This window comes from Trachymyrmex septentrionalis, unplaced genomic scaffold (genome assembly GCF_001594115.1).
Source record: "Trachymyrmex septentrionalis isolate Tsep2-gDNA-1 unplaced genomic scaffold, Tsep1.0 scaffold79, whole genome shotgun sequence".
In the NCBI taxonomy this organism is placed as follows: Eukaryota; Metazoa; Arthropoda; class Insecta; order Hymenoptera; family Formicidae; genus Trachymyrmex; species Trachymyrmex septentrionalis.
The window spans coordinates 63,758-77,479 of record NW_017305977.1 but is presented as its reverse complement, the minus strand read 5'-3'; the positions used below and the strand labels follow the sequence as shown (position 1 = coordinate 77,479).

At 33.8% G+C, this 13,722-nt stretch overlaps 1 protein-coding gene across 1 annotated transcript in view; it reads left to right on the top strand.

Annotated features, from left to right (window-relative positions):
- Positions 1–11,259: 11,259 nt before the first annotated feature.
- Positions 11,260–13,722, top strand: part of LOC108754271 (eukaryotic translation initiation factor 2 subunit 1) — a 2,833-nt gene continuing 370 nt past the window's right edge. The window contains exons 1-7 of the mRNA XM_018496469.1: positions 11,260–11,632; positions 11,820–11,916; positions 12,047–12,290; positions 12,455–12,686; positions 13,030–13,262; positions 13,343–13,458; positions 13,545–13,716. Of these exons, the coding sequence (XP_018351971.1) occupies positions 12,053–12,290; positions 12,455–12,686; positions 13,030–13,262; positions 13,343–13,458; positions 13,545–13,716 (991 nt within the window). The 5' untranslated portion in view covers positions 11,260–11,632; positions 11,820–11,916; positions 12,047–12,052. The remainder of the gene's footprint in view (positions 11,633–11,819; positions 11,917–12,046; positions 12,291–12,454; positions 12,687–13,029; positions 13,263–13,342; positions 13,459–13,544; positions 13,717–13,722) is intronic.

Genomic DNA, 13,722 nt, shown 5'->3' with positions numbered 1-13,722 from the left:
ATTTAACTCTGATTATTTTTATTTTTATTTCCAATTTTATTTATATCAATTTTATTTATTTATTTTTTTATAATCGCTCAATACATTATACCAATTTAATTAATGTATTAAATTATTATTATTATTTATTATTATCATTTAATTATTGTATTATTTGTTATCATTTGCGATAATTTCACAAAATTTTTAGATGGCTGTTGCACATACTTGTCGCATATGTGAAATGATCATAGACGAAAAGAGCATTGCGACTTCTGAATGTATGAAAGCATATAACGGGTCATTCACTGATAATTTTTTAATCATAATTTTTTTAAATTCATGTTTATGTCGTCTTTCAAATAAAGGATTAACCTAAAATTTTTTTTTATATTTTCTTTTTAAATTTGTACATTTATTAATGCATACAGCTGCTATTAGTTTATTTTGTCTAGTTTTACTTTACTGTATATCGCATCAACTTGACAGGCCCAATCGTAATACTGTTTTTATGACATTTTGAATTTTACAATGTAAACAACACAATTTATATAGTTAATATAATTACCGTTAAAAATTTATCGTTGCTAACTTATTTATATGAGCGACATTCGAGGTTAGCGACATATGAAATCACGTGACTTGTTTGTCACTGAATATGAGCGACGTGCGACATCATAAACACTTAAGGTAGAATTTAATGGTGTCGCTTGTTATAGCGATAAATGATCTCGTGACCAAATTCTTCCTTAATTTGTTAACTTTTTAAAGTGACTAGATCTGTAAAGTATCGCAATTGATTTTAGAACTGGGTATCAATCATGAAACTTTATCCTCAAGATAGAAATTAATGGAGAAATTTTTCACATTCCATCCTAGGAATAAAGTTTCATGATTGGTATACTGATGCTGGAGTCCTATGAGGCATATTTACCACGTATTGCGTAACCAGTAAAACACGAAATCAAAGAAAAATATCGCTTCTGATTACGCGATTACGCGATACGCGAAAAACACGCGTCATGGGACTTCATGGGGTGCGATTACATGGAGCGCTGTACGCGGTACAATAATTAATAGTAACTAACTAGGCAATTAGAAAACCGCGTACCGCCTATTTCTTTCGTTGATATTACATGGAGCGCGGTTTACGCACGGTATAGGCCAGTAACAAACTCACATTACTATACTCTGCTATGCACTTTTTAATGAAATTAATTGATTTAAACGCAATTATTAAGTAAATCTGTTTAAAAAATAAGAGTATTGATAAAGTGTGAATAAAAATACGTTAATATATTTAAAAAAATGCATACTAATGTGAGTTTGTCACTAGTGCCGGAAACCACGCTCTATGTAATAAAGGGTGTCCCAAAATTAACGCAAGATTTGAATTTGCCGCCATTTGTGCAGTAAAGTGTTGGCAACCCAAAAAAAAACAATTTAACAGCTGACAGTTTAGGGTTAGTGAAAATGGAGCGTGAAAATGGATTATTGAACATCAACAAATGGATGCTGATTTTTCGAGCAAAATCATCCTAAGCGATGAAGCACATTTTCACCTTGATGGCTTTGTTAATCGCCAGAATTGGCCCCCTAGATCGTGTGATTTAACACCATTAGATTTCTTTTTATGGGGTTATTTGAAATCACAGGTCTATGTCAACAAGCCCACAACCACCCGTGCATTAAAGGAGGAGATTCAACGCTGCATCAATGAAATTCAGCCACATTTATGCAAAATGGTCATAAAAAATTTCGACAAACGAGTGCGTATGTGCATGCAAAGCCGTGGAGGCATTTGCCCGATGTGTTATTCCACAAATAACCCTATCCTATGTACTTTATGATTCAATAAAAAAATAACAATCAAAAGACTAAAAACTGTGTTTTCAAAATGGCCGAAGTGCACACAATACACGATTTCAAGTACATATTGGATATAGTTGGGTGTCTCTAACCTAACCGTGTTTTTCGAGACATTTTCAAGTGTTAATTTTGAGGAGAGGTTGAATAGATTGAAGGCGCAAATTCACTATTCCGGTGATATTAGTACAACAAAAACCTGTACGTTTTGTACACTTTTATGCTATTATTAAATTTTTACAACTAATAAACCCGTATTAAACTAAAAAACACATAAATTAAACATTTGTACATATTTTCTTTTGGTCATAAATAAACTAATTACAATTCAAAAACATTGATTTACATACTTGATGGATTTATTTTCCCAAATAAAGTACGTATATACAAATCCATTAATTTGAAATGGCCGCGTTATGCATCAAAATGGATTTCGAGTTTGCGGTACTTTACAGATCTAGTAACTTTATCACTTTTTTGTCGTCAGCAATACTGTTAAAAAGTTGGATTAATTCAATTTTTAGCGACATCGCTTTTACGCAATGATTTAAACATGGCAAGATTTAAGTATAATAAAGGTATTTACTTAAGCTATATATATTCCAACACATTCTTTCCAAGAAAAATTTTACTCGAAGTATATGGAACATATAACATATTCTACAGTATTTCAAATAAAATTTTCCTCGGTAGGAAAGTTTTAGAATGTAGCCTTAGAATATGAATGTCATCGCAAAACTTGATAAAAATATACTCATTCGATACGTTTCCATTCAAAATATACTAGAAAGATGCAACAGTCTATCTTATGAAGCTATTCAGATTAGGAGAAAATGAGTTTTCTTTACTTGAATAATTATTAGAGCTGCGTAATGTAAACGTCACCAGTATTATCCAATGTTAAACACGAGGATAAAATGATTCATGGGAGCACTTAGGTTTCTGAACGTAGTCCAACTCTAACATTTAATAATTCGCTTCATGAAGCATATAATCTGCGTTTTTCTGCCAGATTTTTTTTATTTTGAGTGAAAACGTGTCAAATAAATATATTTTTATCACGTTTCGTAGTGATGCCTGTATTCTAAATAATTATACACAATAAATAAATAAGTAAATAGATACAAATTTCTTATTAATAAAAAATTTGTTGCGTGCGATTTTATCTTATTTAACTCTGATTATTTTCAATTTTATTTATATCGATTTTTCTTTATGATCGCTCAACACACTATACCAATTTAATTTAATTATTGTATAAATAAATTATTATTATTTAATTACTATATTATTTATTATTATTTATGACAATATCATGAAATTTTTAGATGACTGTTGTACATAATACTTATGATATATGTGAAATGATCATAAACGAAAAGAGCATTTTGACTCATGAATAGACGCATATAACTGGTTATTCGTTGATGATTTTTTAATAATAATTTTTTTTCAATCCATGTCGTTTTTCAAATAAATGATCAACCCAATATTTCTTTTTGTATATTTTCTTTTTAAATTTTATTAATGCATACAACTGTTATCAAACTATTTTGCCGTAGTTTTATTTTATTTTTGTTGTGCACAATCGCATCAACTTGAGGTTCAATCGTAACACCGTTTTTTTTTTAATGACATTTTGGACATTACAGCACTTTACACAACACAATTAATATAATTACCATCAAAAATTACCGCTGCTAATCTAGTTATATATATAAGCACGTTACCTTTAGTATACGAATACATACTTTTAGAGTGACTTTTATTAAATTACTGTTAATTTAACTATTCTAGTAATTTTGCAGGATTCCAACTAAAACAGATGTCGGAGACATTGCTAGATTCACACTGGATCTCACATGCGTCATACGACATTATGCAATCAATCAGAAAGTAGAATTTTATTTCGATGATATAAAGCAAAATTCTGTTTTCTGATTGATTGGAGAACGTCGTACGACGCATGTCGGATCTAGTGTAAATCCAGCAATTCTCCGGAGATATTCTCCGACATCAGGCTGCTTTTACATGCAGCATAACTTGCGTCAACCAATCAAATCGTATCAAATTGTATTAGTTACTATGCATTATTCTAATTGAGATGATTTTATTGGCTGACGCAAGTTATGCTTACGCAAGTTACACTGCATGTGAAAGCAGCCGCAGCTTTAGTTGGAATCTAAAGTTACTAGAATGGTTAAGTTAATCGGAGCTTGGTAAAAGTCGCCCTTAGGGTTGTTCCAAATTTTATCTGTGAAGTAAATCTGGTAATCCGCGCATGTGATTGGGTAATCTTGCTACTTCCTCAACAGGTAAAATTTATCAAAACGTGAAACAATCGACCCTTATCTTAACAAGCTTCTGTCCAACTTAACCAGTCTAGTAACTTTGCAGGATTCCAACGGAAACTGATGTTGAAGAAAAAATGTGAACTGAATAGTTAATATAATATATTTACATTTATATTTATAATTTCTTTCTTTGCATTTTTTTTCTCCGACATCTGTTTTAAGGCGTGTTCCGATGTACACTGCCAGTACTGAAAATCTACAGTATACGTAACGTAAACTAGATTTTCAGTTATTGGCAGTGCATATTGGAACATGGTCTTAGTTGGAATCTTGCAAAGTTACTAGACTGGTTAGTGCCCGTTAATCTACCAATATAGATTAACTTTAATTTCGGTTCCACTTAGAGTGCGCTTTCATGGAACCTGCAGATATGCGGAATTGTGGAACGTTTGTGATTGGTCGTGACTTCATTCCGCCGATTCTGTTCTGCTAAAATGTGTTTTCCTATGTCCCATAAAGCTGAATTTGCGGATTACGTAATTAGCTTTGACCAATCGCAAGATTTCCATAGATCACTTTTATTAGATTTACTAGAATAGTGTTTGGCTCGCATTGATAGCGCATCCGCAAGTTTCGCTCAATGAGACATAGAAAATTGATTCCTGCGAATCGGAAATCACACATACTTACAGGGACATTGCCCCGACAATAATATTGACAAGTAAAATTTATGTTAAATTATAAAATATTGACAGAAGTAGATTTGTTTTCTATAACTGAACTAGTTTTACACTTTTGGAACTGAAATAGTGATAATACAAAACAGTAATGAAATAACACTTTTATTTAACAATACTTTTATTTTACAATAAAATGTCTGGCCATTATCAAATTGCTATATACTGATAATTTTAAACGCCTTTTTTGTATATGTTTTAATCATGTTTTAGTCATGTTTTCTGCAAAGAAGACAAAATTATGATTGATGACAAGGTTAGAATGTCATTTTTGACGCTTTCCTACCACGTAATATCTATATCTCTTATATATTTTTAATTTGAAATCTTTATAATAATATATAAGCTTACCTATTTATAATTTTGATACATCTAAAATAATTTTATTATTTTATTAATCAAAGTTTCCACCATGACTTTACGCTCTATATAGTAGAGAGTCTTGAGCCCTTCTCTAATAGAGTTCTTGTTAGACGCCATTTTATTTCACACTGATGCGACTCTCTTCTAAGGATTCTAGGTTTGGAATATACCTTGTAACGTAACATACTATACTAACTATAGTGTAAGAAATTTACTAGATATGGACACAACAGAAATATCAACAGCGTCAGGGCTGTGTGGCTCAGTGGCAGAGCGAAACCAACTCGCAGGAGAGACCAAGTCTGGGATCGAGACGAGAAGCGCCCTGATATTTTTCTCTATGTCGTCAATTGTTTACAATAGTGTTTGCAATGTTAGCACATGCGCATAGAGGATGAAAGTTCCATGTAATCTTTCTTTCTCATACGCATCTTGGACACACATTTGAGCCACAGGAGGTATAGGCAATGTTCCCTCCATGTCTATCATCCGTATTCCATATTTCCTTCCAGTCCTTTCTTATTTTAAGTCTTGATGAATAAAATTGAGAATTGAAACCTCCATGAAGGATTTCTCGATTTTTCAAGGCCTTCTTGTTTCATATATGGATCTCAAGTCTGCCTTTCCGAAGGAAGGAATATTTTAGGGATTTTAGTAACTTATTGAGGGCAGCTTGTCATAATATAAAATATTATATATGTGTGCATATCTAATATCGTGAATTATGAATAATAAAGATTATAAAGGCATTGTTTATTAAATAAAGTTGTGATTAAGCATTTGCAATATAAAAATTGATTAAATTGTAAAATACTCAATACATTTTATTGTACTGTTAGATAAAATATGTATTTTATAATTCGAAATATTTGCATTTTTTTTATACTCAAATTAAATCAGTGTACAACAGCTTTAATATGCATCAGTGCTTCCAATCAAATTCGCCATAATGCTTTTAGTGCAGTTTATTTCCGAAAAAAAGCTATCGGAAACAATTATCGATGAGACAGATCTAAATAAAAAAACTATTGAAAATAAAAAGACCGATGTGACGAACTAAATTTGGAGGTTTGCTTGGTTATGAAGGCTGTATCTCCTCCTCAAAGAAACTCATAATTTCTCTTGAAAAAAGGAAACTACAATAAGTCAAGTAAGAGCGTGGTCGGCTTTACTCAAAGCTAATAAAAGATATCGCCCTAAATCTATCATGAATCCATAGAGGGCACCTTTGTCCTTGATGCACTATCAAGGAAGATTCAGTTGTCATTGAACTTTCTTAAGAGAATCACATTAAGCACCATGAATACCAGATACGCATCACGCGTGAAGCGTGTTTCTCACATTGTGTTTCTCTGCACCTGAAAGGTCCAAAAATGTCACAATTTGCGGCTGCTAAATATATGAAAAAGTCAAAATCATTCGTACAAAAGTGAGTGCAGCGATATAATGTGGCAAAAAATGTCGATGATTTACCGGAACGTGGCACGATATGCAAAGTGGAAAAAAAAAGACGATAAAAAAAATAGTGAATCTGTTTTCGCGGAATCCTGACTTAACACTGCGTCAAGGACAAGCAAAATTGAAGCAGAAAGGCTTTAGATATATCGTATGAAACTATTTGAACCTATCTCAAGGCTAATAACATGAACTCGACGCTCTTACTTGATTTATTGTAATAAGGTTCCTTGTTTGGTCAAGGAAAGCTTATAAAACATGAAATGAGGAACAAGGAATTTTCATTTCTTAAGGAAGGAATACGGGTGTATATGTTCTAAGCCCTTATCAAGCAGGGCTAGTAAACTCCCATTTCAACACCCATATTTTCAGCGCCTTTACAAAACGTCTATGAAGCATCGAACTAAAAATCAGTATGGCTGCGACCATTTCGTTGCATTCGAATACATTCAACTGCATTTCCAAGATCGAAGCAAATTAAATGAGGTTAAAGCAGATGTTCTTAGGAAAAAATGATGTATGTGCGGAAAAATTTACGCGGTAGTAATTTGTATGTGAATATACAGTTATCCGACATATGTTTATTTTAATTTCTGTGTACAGAGGACTGATATTAACCAGAAATCAGTACAGTGGCACTGTAACTGGTGGATTACTATGTCGTCGTGACAGCACATGTTTAATTATATTGTTAAAAATGATGAGAGCGTGCTGTGTACAAGATTGTACATCAGATTGGAAAATGCCAAAGCAGTCGTTGCAAATGCAACGAAATAGTCATAGCCATATTGATTTTTAGTTCGATACTTCATAGACGTTTTGTAGAAGCGCTGAAATCACGGAAGAAGTAGACTTTAATCAGTAAGACCCTTTAATCAGAGACCGGCCATAAGGATTTCATCAAATTTCTTCGAGCGAGAAAGGAGTATAAGCCATCTTACTTCTCTACCAATAGCGGTGAGTATGCATGATGTATATACACCGCTATTGGTTAAAGAGTGACATAGTCTTGTGGCGACCGCCACAGAGGTCCAAGACGAGATTCGCTCGGTTTCGCGAAAATACCTCTTGCTTTAAATAACATGACCACCCAAACTGATTCCAGGGCGTCTAAGGCAGGTCCCCACTACATCGCCTTACTGACGAGTCTAGTAGTGTGAAACCGAAAAGCCACGGCCGACCAAAACAGCTTCGAGTCTGGCTTCCTTAGAGAGTTTCCTCCTTTACCGACATCCACTATATGTAGCAACACTATGTACAGGGTGCGGCGCCAAAATCCGGACAAATTTCAAATTGAAATTCCCTCCGTTCAATACCATTGGTAGATGTCGCGATTGGCAGTCAAATAGCTTGACGCATGCACTAAACCATCATAACCTCAAAACAGTCGCAATGTTGAAACCAAGTGCGGAGTACAACTGAAGAGCCGCGATTATCGAAAGTATTCGCGCCGGGCGCTCGGCGACAGAAATCATTCGGTTTTTCGGGTATCCGAGATCGACTGTGTATGATGTCTTCGCAAAGTATCATGAGTTGGAGAAGTCCAACGAAGGTTCTGCAACACCGGCTAGGAAATTCCACTCGAAGGAGGGCGTTTTTTTTAACAAAGGGGAAAATGTCACAAAAGAAGTTTATTTGCGTGTTCTGATAAATGTAGTGAAGCCGTGGATGGAAACTGTGTCGGCTGGAAAGCCATATGTTTTCCAGCAGGACGGTGCGCCCGCCCACACAAGTCATTTGGTGCAAAATTGGTTGTCGGACAACGTCGACATGTTTTGGTGGAAAGAATTCTGGCCTCCCAACAGCCCAGATTTGAATCCTTTGGACTTCTACGTATGGGGCGTGGTTGAAAGGGTCACGAACAAGTCCACACATCCAAACGTCGCATCATTGAGAGCCGCTATTGAAGCGGCATTCACCGATATGGACCGTGACGCATTAAAGCGTACCTGCGCACGCTTCAGACCGAGAATGGAGGCGGTCATTCAAGCAAGCGGGGGATATATTGAGTGAATATGTTCTTTATGGCCTTACAAACAATGGAGCTAAACAAATTTTGTAAATCTTTTCATTGTAGCAATAAAACATGTTTAGAAAAATATATATAATTTGTCCGGATTTTGGCGCCGCACCCTGTATAGCTACAGTCTATATTCCTTTTTCGCTCGAAGAAATTTCATGAAATTCTTACGGTCAGTCTCTGATTAAAGAATCTCTAAGGAAAAATAAAGTCACTAGATAACAAAATATCGCAATGGAAAAATTCATTGAATTAGCATTTGGTCAAAATGGCGTCGAATAGTTCAGACAGTACATTTTATGTAACTTCTTACATATTAAGTGCAATCGTAATTTGATTCTATTACAATTTTATATGCGTTTGTGACTTTGAATAAATTTAGAACTGATGATGTATGAATTTAGAACTTTAGAAAACGTTGAAAATGCCTGGTTGCTGTATTGCGAATTGCAAAAACCATAGCGAAAGAGGCTTTTGTTTATTTCACGTGCCAACAGGCAATAGACGTGATGAATGACTTCAATTAATTGGCAAAGAAAATTGTTGGAAAGGGCTATAAAGTATAATTGTCTTTGAGATATAATTTTTTATCTGTGAGATTTTATTTTCCTTTATAATATAATACAGTCATACATAAGTTTTGAATAATTATGCGTCATGGAGTCAAAATGGCAGCAGTTCATGATACTTTGTTATCTAGTGACTTTAGGATAAAGAAAATACAATGGAAATTTATTGGCCCTGCTTATCAAGTTCCGATTAATTTAACCGCAATCTACTAATCCTTTGCAGAATTCCAACTGAAACAGATGTAGAAGAAAAATGCAAAGAGAGAAAGTATGAATGTAATGCCTAATTTATGCTTCGGTTTTAATCCTAAAATCCTAAAACTTAGCCAATGGAATAATAATTTCATTTAGGACCAATTAGAACTAGCAATCCTATTGGCTAAATTTTAGGATTAAGACTGAAATATAAATCAAGCATAAATGTAAATGTATTAACTTTTCAGTTCGCATTTTTTCTTTTCCGACATCAGTTTCAGTTGGAATCCTGCAAAGTTACTAGACTGGTTAATAGCAAATCGGCTTATGTGCACTGTCTTAAGGTGCATATACATGCAGCGAAATAGCGTAACGCGAAATAAGAACGGAATCAATCATAAATGTTCCGTATTTTTCAACAATTTTTAGCAGAATACCTTTTACGCATGCAGCTGCGTAATATACGCACACATCTATGTGTTAATATGCATGTGCACGAGCTATGCATACACATGTCTATTAATTATTTATGTAAGTCCTATCCAATTTGAGCTCTGGAGCCAAAACGCAAAACCATTACGTAAAAAAATTTAGCGTAAGTAAAATTTTAGAAGTATATAATATTTATGAAGTGTTGATAAGCGCTATTTAGATGCGTATCAACACTTTTCAGTTCCCGAAATCTTATACACATTGAATTTTTTTGCATCGATGGCTTTCCGTTTCAGAACTCAAATTGGAAGGTCTACGTGATATTAAGTTATCTATAGGACAATTAGAGACTCAAAAAGAAAGAGAAAACTTTGTTTCGAACAGAGAAATATTAAACTACCGAGAGAAAGATGTATCTCTTTCCGTAGTCGAGAACAGAATACATATATTCTGTCATTTTTGTTGCGTTGAAACCCCCAATACCCATACAGTAATAAGCGCTTTGCGGATTTTGCGCAACCAATCACAAGTCATTATTTTATTAGAATTAAAATCACAAAACTAATTTTATAAGATTTTAACGTTGTTAATCAATATTTTCAATAAGAAATGCATTTAATTTAGTATTTAAGTACCTGATGATACATAAAAACAATATTTAAAAGATTATGTACGAATTTGTATGTACGGATACACTCATTCCTCTCCATGGGGATGAAGAAATTCAAAGCTGCGTAACGAAAACTGCGGAACGTTTGTGATTGATTCTGCTCTCGTTCCACATACTATTCCAATGCATGAGTTTGCATCTTCAGTGCGTTAAGGCTAGAGTCCTATGAGTATTTATTGCGTATTACGTAACCAATTAAAAGCTATCCATTGTTATGGTTTCGTGTTTTACTGATTATGCGATATGCCTCCGCCACACCAGCGCGATATTTGTCGCGTGCGACACGCAATATTCAATGTGTGTACAGTGTTATCGATATTCTCATTCTTAAAGGTATACTGTTGGATGTTGCGTGTCGCGCGCGACTACTATCGCACTGGTGTGTCGGAGCCAATACACGATACGCAGCATAAATATGCCTCATGGAACTTCACCTTAAGATTTTATCATATTTGGCAAATAAAAACTGAGCTAGTGTAGTGGTGAATTTATATTCGGATTAAAGCCCTGTGCACAATAGAAGGAATAAGGAACTAGGAATAAAAAATAAACGATTCTAACCTATCAGAAATTGGATACATCGGAATATACGATTTCTGATAGATTGAAATTATTTATTCTTTATTCCTAATTCCTTCTATTGTGCGCAGGGCTTAACCGAATGAACTGAACGAGTTCAAGGAATATTGTACTAACGTTTCTGACAGTGCAATTTAGCATAGGACTAAAGTAGTTCTACACTCGCACCATGTCAGGGCAGCACTAGAGCGGAGTCAGTGCATGTGCCGAATTCGCTATAAGTTAACTGGAGCTTAGTAAAAATTGCCCCATGTATAGAAAAGTATATGGATGCTAGATCTGTTTCTTATATGTATATGCATGCATATGCATCCCTATGTGTTAATCGGAGTTAGTGTCGTTGATGAAAGAGACTTTTAGACGAGATTGCACATGGATTGACAAGTTTCACGTAGTGAAACTTTTTGCAGTTCTAAGCCAGTTTGTAAGGATAAAGGGAGGATTTTATCTTCGCGCAAGTATTAATTATTTAGGTAACGATCAGAATATCTTTCATCGACTATATTTTATCAATTCTCTCGAGGATTCACTAACCTTCAAGTTAACATATTCTTATTTTTTAATGACTATATTTCAAAATATCCCCTTTGAGGAAAATTTTGCTCAATACAATATTGCATATTACGTGTACTTATATATTTTGAAGAAAATTTTCTACAGACAGGACGTTTTGGAATGAAGCTTAACCTTTTGTGAACGCATTTTCGCAAATAGTCACCCAAACCTTTTTATCGCCAGGCGACTCCATCCACAAAAGGTTAAATAAATGTTGAAAATTTCACAAAATTGTTGACGATATATTTTTCAAATATTTCTTGTATTTTTTATATTACTACCAGGATGTTATTTTTAATGTCATCGCATTGTACAATCTTGCATGCTTTTAGCAAAACATGGTACTATCGTGTCGATTTTACAAAGAGAAGTATCCAGAAGTGGAGGATGTGGTGATGGTAAATGTACGCAGTATAGCTGAGATGGGTGCATACGTTCATCTATTGGAGTACAACAATATTGAAGGCATGATCTTGCTCTCTGAGCTCTCTAGAAGACGTATTAGATCTATCAACAAACTTATCCGAGTAGGCAAAACTGAACCAGTTGTTGTTATTCGTGTAGATAAGGAAAAAGGTAACTGAAGATATTTTATTGGTTCAAATAAAAAATCAACAAAAAAACTATATTGGATAAATGAGAATCAAGTGCAGTTAGTAGAAAAATTAAATTATTTACATAAGTTTTCAAGTTTATATAATTCTCTTATTTGTAATGAAATTATTAATCATGGGTTCTAGGTTATATCGATCTGAGTAAGCGTCGTGTGTCTGCTGAGGATGTGGAAAAATGCACAGAGAGATATGCTAAGGCTAAAGCTGTTAATTCAATTTTAAGACACGTGGCAGAGCTGTTGCACTATGATAATGATGACCAGCTTGAGGAACTCTATCAGAAAACAGCATGGTACTTTGAAGAAAAATATAAGAAACAGAAGGCATCTGCTTATGATTTTTTCAAACAATCAGTATTGTAAGCAAAATCTAACTGCATTAATAACTGCAATAAGAATTAAATTAGATCGTTATATGAATAAATTAATTAAAGAAGGGTCAAATACAATAGAGGCTAGTTCTTGGTGACCAATAATATTATTTATATATAAATTTTAAATATATCTCTTTGTTATATAAACTGTATGTCAATACTAATTAGCAGTAATATATATAACGAGGATATATTTAAAATTTACTTTTTAAATTAGATACCAAAATCTAGCTTCGACCCTTTTTTACTTAGCCCTTCTTTATTTATTTGAAAAAAATATATTTAAATGTATCTTTGGAGATATAATTGTGAATATAAACACTTTTAGGGATCCCTCCATTTTAGCAGAATGTGGTTTGGACGAACATACGAAGGAAGTGTTGCTAAATAATATCAAGCGAAAACTTACTTCGCAAGCGGTTAAAATTAGAGCAGACGTAGAAGTGGCTTGTTATGGTTATGAAGGCATTGATGCTGTTAAGACTGCATTAAAAACAGGCTTAGCTCTTTCCACTGATGAACTTCCTATAAAAATTAACTTAATTGCTCCTCCATTATATGGTATATGTATTTATATTATTTTTCAAATCAATCATGTATTACAAATCTGTTGATGTTATATCTTATATGGTGATCTTCAGTCATGACGACATCTACTCCAGAAAAACAGGATGGTTTAAAGGCATTAAGTGATGCAATCGAAGTCATACAGAATAAAATAATGTCACTTGGAGGTGTATTCAACGTACAAATGGCAGTAAGTTTCATGCATAAATAATGTTTATCTAATATTTTGCATATTATAATAAAGAAATTATTCTGTTTTTTCTTCTACAATATTAGCCAAAAGTCGTTACTGCGACAGACGAGGCAGAATTAGCGCGACAGATGGAACGAGCGGAACTCGAAAATGCGGAGGTTGATGGTGATGATGAAGAAGAGGTAGAAGGATTGGAAGGTGATTTTAGTGGTGGTGAAGGAGCTGAACAAAACAGCAAAGATATTGAACAGAATGGCAAAA